At 34.3% G+C, this 8725-nt stretch overlaps 1 protein-coding gene across 2 annotated transcripts; it reads right to left on the bottom strand.

Annotated features, from left to right (window-relative positions):
• Window positions 1-1096: 1096 nt before the first annotated feature.
• Window positions 1097-7822, bottom strand: LOC132035915 (14-3-3-like protein). 2 transcript variants are annotated; one of them, XM_059426077.1, is made up of 5 exons: window positions 7692-7822; window positions 4351-4839; window positions 3763-3885; window positions 1926-2042; window positions 1097-1422 (listed from the first exon to the last, which is right to left on the bottom strand). In XM_059426077.1, the coding sequence occupies exons 2-5, from the start codon at window positions 4828-4830 to the stop codon at window positions 1360-1362; spliced, it is 783 nt and encodes a 260-aa protein (XP_059282060.1). In that variant the 5' UTR covers window positions 4831-4839; window positions 7692-7822; the 3' UTR covers window positions 1097-1359. The 2 variants fall into 2 exon arrangements, with proteins under 2 accessions (XP_059282060.1, XP_059282061.1); XM_059426078.1 differs by having other exon boundaries at window positions 4351-4850; window positions 7692-7813.
• Between the last annotated feature and the right edge of the window lie 903 nt (window positions 7823-8725).

The following is an 8725-nucleotide window of genomic DNA, read 5'->3' as shown; positions in this document are numbered from 1 at the left end:
CGATTTTGCCTGCTACTCAAAGAATTGATGGAGGTTTGTAAAAGCTACAAGTTCCAATTTCATTTGGAACAATTAAGTTGGTCTGCATAGTTTGGAATGCCATCTTGTGATCCTCATGGCTCAATTAGGGTAAGAAGTATATATAGTTTACTTCATATAGAGCCTATTGTTGACAATTTGATGCATTGGCTTATAGCATGTACCCTAAAAAAAGGGATGGCCAAGCATACAATACAAAGGGTGAAGTGCACAAATATCCGAATTTGGGATCACTGTTTAATCTGTACCCAAAGTTTAAAAAGAAAATTGCGATTTTATCCACTTTGGCAATAACCTTACATAAACGGTAGTGAAATTACAAAGGTTTGTGTCTCAAGTTGCAAAAAAATATGTTTAGGACTGAACTTAGCTACATATGACCGAGGTGTTCAGGCATTTTTGCATGCGCTTTAATCACATATGGCTGAAGTGTTCAGACAGTTTTGTCTAATGTTTGGCGTAATAGTTCCAAACACTTAGACGAAAATTTTGACTAACGTTGGTCTAAAAAATGTATAGCAACGACTGATGTGTTGTATTTTGAGATTCTTGTCTGATGTTTAGTCTAACATTCCCAAGCTTCAGATATTTTTTGTCTGAAGTTTGGCAATCCCAAACTTCGAACAAACTGTGTTTTGTTTTGCTTGGTGTTTCACTCATAGTACCTTCAGTAAGTGAAGTGAAACATGGTACCTTCATTTAAAAATGGATACCTCAATCTAATTTATTCCTTTTCAGTCTAAAATCAAGCAAAAAAATAAATAAAAAATTTACGGAAATCCACAATACAATAAGTCATGAAATACTGTAAATTAACATCGAACAAAGCTTTTTTGAAGCGTAAGAAGAAGAAAAATAAGACTAGGAAAAACAATTGTGTCGGTAGTCAGCAAATCAGTAACCAATTAAACTTTTTTTTTTGAAATGGCAACCAAATAGGGTGCACGAAATTTTCTCTTACAAATTGTTACTGGTCCAGCATCCAAAGATGACATTCACACTAGAATTGCAATGATTCGATATATGTTGTGAGAGTTAAAAGGAGGCTGCAAGATAATTGATTTGGGAAGTATTGAATTATTGAATGACTTTAAAATTCAAGCTAATCAACATATGCAGTTGAAACTAGAAATACAAGCCAACACATCAGTACAGAAGAAATACCAGTATTTCAAATCTAATTACTAAATGACGATGCAAATAGCATCACAACAGATCATCATACTAAAACATGTTTTTTTTTTATCAATGACTTCAGCAGTGATACGAAGAGTCTTCGAAAATCACAAATAAAGAGTACAAGACTATGCTACTACGTCGTTACTGCTGTCCGCCACCTGACTCCTGTTTTGAAGCTTCCTGGATCTCATCCCTGGCATCATCCTGGAATCATCATTTTACAACAGAAAAACCATTGCATGATCACCAATGATCAAAACCAATAATGCACATATTGTTTGACATATAATAGTATTTAGCAAATCAAGCTAGTCCATTTCCTAGATGCACACACAAAGGTCATGGCCTTCATGAGAAATATTTTGTACGTGTGCATGATCAGGAGAAGGAAAGTACTCCCTCGTTTCACTTTTACTTGTCCACAATGAACTTTGCACTCCCTTAAAGAAATAATAAATGAAGTGTATATTGTACCATGATACCCGTAATTGGTGTATAGTCTCAATGAATTTGGGAAATGAGTAATTAATGTTAAGGGTAAAACAGGAAAAAAAAATTGTTCTTCTCTATATATGCTAAAATGAATAAGTAAAAGTGAATTTTCTTTTAAGTATGATGCATCTGATTATCGTTTTATGAAGGAAACTGATGAAATTCGATAGTGTCTGTGTGGTGTGCATTTCAGAGAGAGAGAGAGAGAGTCTGACCGTGGTATCAGAAGTCCAAAGGGTAAGATTGTCTCGGAGAAGCTGCATAATCAATGTACTGTCCTTGTAAGATTCCTCACCGAGTGTATCCAGCTCCGCGATGGCATCATCAAAGGCCTAATACAAAACATCACTGATTATTAGTTTCTACACATCGATAGGAGCATCTTCTTGTTTTTATTTTTCTGCATACGATAGACCCTTGTGGTCCGGCCCTTCCCCGCACCCCGCCCATAGCGGGAGCTTAATGCATTGGGCTGCCCCTATTGTTATAGTATTGCTTTGGCAGGACTCCAAAGCTGCATACAACTCCTAGCGAGGAAGGGCAGTGGGAATAGAGAAAACTATACCTAAAGAGTATAGACAACCAGACTAGTATTTTAAACTACAAAATAACAAAGAAACTATCTCTCATAAGCTCGAGATAAGGGAAAATAGATAAGAACAGAAGAGTTAAGACGTTATTATTATTATTTTTTTTTTTCAATCAGGTAAGAGTTAAAAAATGACTCTGTAGTTTCGATCACTTTCACCAATTGAGTAGCTTGCACAGTGAAAGTCATTACATCTTCAAGAGTTTATCTTCTATCAACTGTGTAACCCTTTTCGCGTCCTAAATGTGCTTTTATAATAATCTGCTTCGACTATAATTGTCAGTCGAAAGGCAAGGTGGTACGGGTTGACAGTTAAAAGTTAAAACAACTAAAACTAAGTTAAAACAACTAAAACTAACATTCTAAATTAATTGCACATATGTTTTATCATGCTGTCTAGAAAGGTTAAATATCCTTTCCTCAACGTCAGGTTATATCATTTTTAGTGAGAATGGTAACAAAATGTTGGGTCATAATTATCCTCTCTCCAATCCTCCATTTCTTCTTACGCTAGCTGCCATACCATTCTTTCTGAATTAAAGCTTGGCCCCAGCTTATAGCCTCGAGAGATAACTACATTGTGGAAAACCAATCACGTCCCATCCTATTTAGTATGATTTAAGTATTTAACTATTAAAGAAATCTTCTCACACAACAAAGATTTCTTTAAACATTCATGTGTATGGATATCTGTACTAGCATTGGTTCTCCATTCCTAAAGGTTGTTAGAAGATTACACATACGGCCTCCCAACACAAAATCTTGAAAGTCTAGGCTGGTCCCTTGATATGAGCCTTATATTTAAGACTACAAGATATATTATAGCTGCAACATGAAAGGTCCATCGCCTGAATGTCTAAGAGATGGCAATTTCCTTTATCCTGCCATTATAAATAACAATAAGATGCTTGTGTTTAGTCTTCTTTAAATCTTAACAATGTATATGGCTGGACTTGGGATTATCTTTTCCTTTGTAAACTCACACTTGGCAAAAGGATCCATTCTTCGGGCTCCGAAAAGCTAACTGCCAACTAAATGGTGGATGTTTATGCTTAAGCAGAAAAGTCGTCAGATATTTCAATGTGATTCTTATCTCCATGCTAATTAAAAAAAGCACTCATTTTACGAACTAACCCATGCAATTTAATATTTGTTTTAAAAAGTAAAAAAAAATTGCGTCCAACACAGGGTGAGGTTTGCTGAGCTGTTTCTATTTCCATATTTTGAATAGTAAGTGTTATGAATAAAAATATCTTCATGGAACTGAATAGGCAAGTAGAAGTCAGCAACAACAAACATCTATTTTCTGCTTCCGCAGGGAGAGAACTAATTCCAATTGGTGCCCATATAGAGTGGAATCTAGAGAGCGGTTGAAGATGTCCCACCCCTGGTAAAGAAGTTATAAACATATAACATCGCCACAACTGACAGTACCTTAGTAAGAATTTAGCTGATAAACATACCTGCTTTGCAAGGTTACAAGCACGATCAGGTGAGTTAAGAATTTCATAATGGAACACTGAAAAGTTAAGGGCAAGTCCCAGCCTGATTGGGTGAGTAGGAGCCAGTTCAGCCAATGCAATATCCTATACCACAACAAAGCAACTCAAATCATTGTTATACACATTAAACTAGGGTGGCAAAATTAGCCCATGAAAACATGACCCACCCAACCCGCCCAAGTTTGGTTTGGTCATGGACCCGCCCGTTTATTAGCTCAGCCCACCAAAAACTTGGGCTGATATGCAGCCCAAATTGACCCATAAGGAATCTTGTCAAAATATTTTCAAAAAGACATTTTTTTTTAATTTAATATATCATATATAGCCATAATAAAGAAAAAAAATAGTTTTATTAGGTACTAAAAAATTATAAAGAAAAAAAAAATTAGTAAAAATTGGGTTGGTTATGACCCGCTTTTCAGCCCAAGTAACTTTTGGGCGGGTATAACTCAGCCCACTTTGACCCCCCCCCCCCCCAAAAAATCAGCCCAACCCACCCATTTGACACCCCTAGGTCATACAGTGAACAGGCTACCATGAATCACCAACCTGAGCAGACTTGTATGCTAATAAAGTGTTCTCTGCAGCTTCTTTCCTCTCTGCCCCAGTCTTAAACTCAGCCAAGTACCTATGGTAATCACCTTTCATCTTCAAGTAAAACACTTTCGACTCAGCTGTTGAGGCTGATGGTACTAAATGGGACTCGAGAAGGTTCAAAATCCCATCACATATCTTGCTGAGTTCAGCCTCAATTTTGGCTCTATATTCTTTAATGCTGCTAACATGGTCTTCGTTTCCACGACTCTCCTCTTTCTGCTCAATTGAAGAGATTATCCTCCAAGAAGCCCTTCTTGCACCAATCACATTCTTGTAAGCCACAGAAAGAAGATTCCTTTCCTCCACAGTCAGTTCTTCAACATCTACTGTCTTCGCAACCTTCTCCATAAACTCAACCATTTCCTCATACCGCTCAGCCTGCTCAGCGAGCTTGGCCATGTACACATTTTCTTCGCGTGATGAATCGGCCATGTTTGTTGTCTGTAAAGTTACTTGGTTCAACAAAATTTTCAGGTAACTAAAATTGACAGATATCAGAAAATATTGCTTCTGTACATAGCTGGACTCATTTTTGGAACTAAGTAATGATCATCCTCCTTACTTAATTTCTTGAATATTTTTGGGACACTTCAAAAGGCATTTGGACATGTTGTTGTTGTTGTTTAAAAGGCATTTGGAGATGATTTGGGGAAAAGTAGTTATTGAAGTTGAAAAAGGAAATTTGGAAGTTGAAGTTGTGTTTAAACATGAAAAAAAAAAAAAAAGTTGTGTTATTAACAAGTAAGGTCTCCCTTTATAGCCAACTTGATAGAATTTAATCCTGTCTAAGCATTCTTTTAAATAAAATCTCGTTATTACTATTCGGAAAATCAGACAGTTTTGTTTTAATTAATAGAGTTTTGAACATTTTAAAGTATTCAAAGTTAATTTAAATACAAGATTGTAAATCTTATTCCAACAGCATATGATAGTATGATACACAAAATATTAGACACATCATCCCTCGAACTCTAAACATTGTCAATTCGTTGTCTTTCTTTGATGGAGGGAGTATTACTAGAGCTAAAACCGGAGACAAACTAACTTGAAGAAATCCAAGCTTAAAACAATCAAGTGGTCAAAAGTTAAAGATCTTATTTTTTGTTCAAACTCATAACATTTGAATTGCAGTGAACAATCACCTTAATCCAAACCGGTAACATATGGATTTAACTTATATCCACGAAAAGTGTAATAAGATTTTGTCACTGCAATTTAACATGTTGTAGAAGTTATTGCCATATTTTATAGGTTATTAGTTATAAATAGTTTTTTGGATGACCGGATAGTGTCCACATAGCTAATGGTATCTAATTCTCAAACTTTTGTACACTGGATAAAGAAGAAACAGGGTATGAGGGCTATCGAACTTCTATGGAAGGGCGGAGAACAAAATCTCATGCAATTAAAGGTATCTATTTGGTTGTTCTAACTAAAAAAATGAAAGATATGTTTGGACATAAAAACAAAGTTGAAGTTTTCTGACTGAAAAAAAAGAAGTGTTATTGACATATTAAGTTCACCCTCTATAGCTGATATTGATAGAACTCAATTATGTCTATGCAACCTCATTATTACTAACTGAAAAATCAAATTTTTTTGTTTTGATTAATAAATTTTCAAACATTTTAAAAGTATCTAAAGTTAATTTAAACACTAGATTGCAAATCTTATTCCAACAGCATATGACAATATGATTTGTCATCATTCTTAAACGGAAAGAGTATTGCTAGAGCTAAAAGCGGAATCAAAATAAGACTGCCAAAATAAACCAGCAACAATTACAAACTAGCTTGAAAGAAATCCAAACTTAAAACAATCAAGTAGTCAAAGTTATCAGATCTGTAGCTAGATTACTAAGTGAAGGGGAAACCATAAAAAGGGCAGCCCGGTGCACTAAGCTCCCGCTATGCGCGGGGTCCGGGGAAGGGCCGGACCACAAGAGTCTATTGTACGCAGCCTTACCTTGCATTTCTGCAAGGGGAAACCATCAGCATAAAAAATTAAACATCTTAATTTCTGCTCAAGCACTTAACGTATGAATTGCAGTAAACAATCACCTTAATTCAAACTCGTAACTATGGATTTAACTTATATCTAATAAAATTTTAATTCACTGCAATTTAACTTGTTGTAGAAGTTATTTGCCACATTTTCTACTAGGTTATTAGTTGTAAATAGCTTTTTAGGTGACCGGATAGGGTCCATATAAACTAATGGTCTCTGATTCTCGAACGTCTGTACACTGGCTAAAGAAGAAACAGGGTACGAGGGGAAATAAAGACAGGCACAGGGCCCGCTTAACCATCATATCAGGTCGATTTGAAGTTGAAATTTTGTTCAGACATGCAATTTGGATATCAACGTTGTACTTTTTCTCGTAAATATGAAAATCCCAAAATTTGTGAAAACTATCTAAACTTCCCCAATTCTTACAATCTTACCGAATAAGCAAACTATAGTTCATAAAAAAGGTATCAGAATATCCTAAGGCGCCACATTAATAAATCGCATAAATAAATGCTTATGATTACATGCTGTTACAAACTTTCAAATACACATAATTTTACAAAGATACACTAGTACAATAGACTTTTGTGGTCCGACCCGGATCCCGGATCCAATAAATCAACAATAGTAGTAACTAGATATTCTTTAATATAATCCTCCCACATGATACAAACAATATCTTCACATCGAGCAAGAGTCTTTTACTTTTGCAAAATTTAAATTTAATGGTCTTTTTTTTTTTTTTTTTTTTTTGCAAAGTATAAATTTATGGGTCAGTTATTTAAATTTAAAAAAAAAATTGAAATCACAAATTCGAAATTGAAATCCTAACTTTTAGTAGGATTTGGGATGTGAAATGAAAAATCCAAATTGAAGTTGAAGTTTTGTTCAAAAATTCAAATGTCATAAACAAACACCGATTTCAAGTTTTGAGCTCCAAATTTCACGGCCAAACGCCTACTTAATAGTACCATTGAATATCTATAGGGATCTAAATGAAACCTCGTGAAGTATAAGGGGCGGAAACAGAGTATCTTACAATTATAAGTGTCTATTTGATTGTTCTGCCTAAGAAAATTTTGAAAAATGTGTAATAGCCAGTAGCCCTAGCAATTCCTAAATCTAACCAGTGAATAACATAAAAATAGTACATGAGACAGTGGCGGAGTCAGAATTTTTATTAAGCTGGTTCAAAATATAAAAAAATAAACACACGAAGAGGTGTGATTCAGCCTCTACTAATATACATAAAATTGGAACAAAAATATGAATTGAACAAGTACCTGGTGATTGATATTAGAGTTCCTTTGTGCAATGGGGAAGCAGAAATGAATGAGGGAAAAAATGAAAAATTGAGTACTATTTATAGCAACACGTATTGAAGAAGGTACTTTTTTGAAATTTACATATTTCACGGGTTGACCAGTCAAAATAGCTGTGGCTGCTGGTTGGAGTCGCGCTGGCTTTCACGGTTTTCTTTTGGTTTAAAAGCTCCTCCAAAAGTCTTTTTTGGCATCACGACTGAGTTAATGTGACTGCGTCGTTACCTTATTTCTTCTATTAATTTTGTCTTTATTTATTATTTAATAATTATATTTTATTTTTTACCCTTGTACCCCGTATTTTACTTTTTTTTTATAGGTTTATTCTTCAAATTACTGATGTGAGACATTATATTACGACGAGAAATGATACAATCTATCCAAACGTTGTATTCATCAAGATAAATACAATATGAAACAATTGGACAATACAATAAAATATAATACATTATAAAATAATATGTAATAACCATCCAAACAAAGTGTTAATGTACAATGATAGTGTACAAACTTCTTACGTTACAGTTTAGAAAACACATATTTCTTTCATCCTAAAGTACGTTACAGTTTGCAAAACATATATTTTTTTACTTAACGAGATTATTTGTAACCACACATATATCTATAACTTATTTTAGATTATAAGTTTCGTCTTCCTTTTTTTCCTAAATTCTATATATGATCAAGCATCATCACATAAATTAAGGAGGGAAGGAGTAACTTGAAATTTTTTAAGGAAAAAGTGTCAATTTTATCTCTAAATTATTTCAAAAGAGATAATTTTATCTTTTGTTTTATTTTTGACACAAAATATTACTGTATTACCTTATGAATTACCCTTCACTTTAGTGGTTGCTCCAACTATAATTGAAAAGTCAATTTTACTCTTAAACTATTTGAAGTGAGACACTTTTATCTTCCGTACCGTCGATTAATAGCATCCTCGAAAATCTGGAACCAAAGAAATTGTTGGTCACCCTAGTCATTTTTGACAT

The sequence above is a fragment of the Lycium ferocissimum genome, chromosome 11 (genome assembly GCF_029784015.1).
Source record: "Lycium ferocissimum isolate CSIRO_LF1 chromosome 11, AGI_CSIRO_Lferr_CH_V1, whole genome shotgun sequence".
Classification (NCBI taxonomy): Eukaryota; Viridiplantae; Streptophyta; class Magnoliopsida; order Solanales; family Solanaceae; genus Lycium; species Lycium ferocissimum.
Note: the sequence above shows the minus strand (reverse complement) of the source record. Positions and strands in the feature narration are given on the sequence as shown.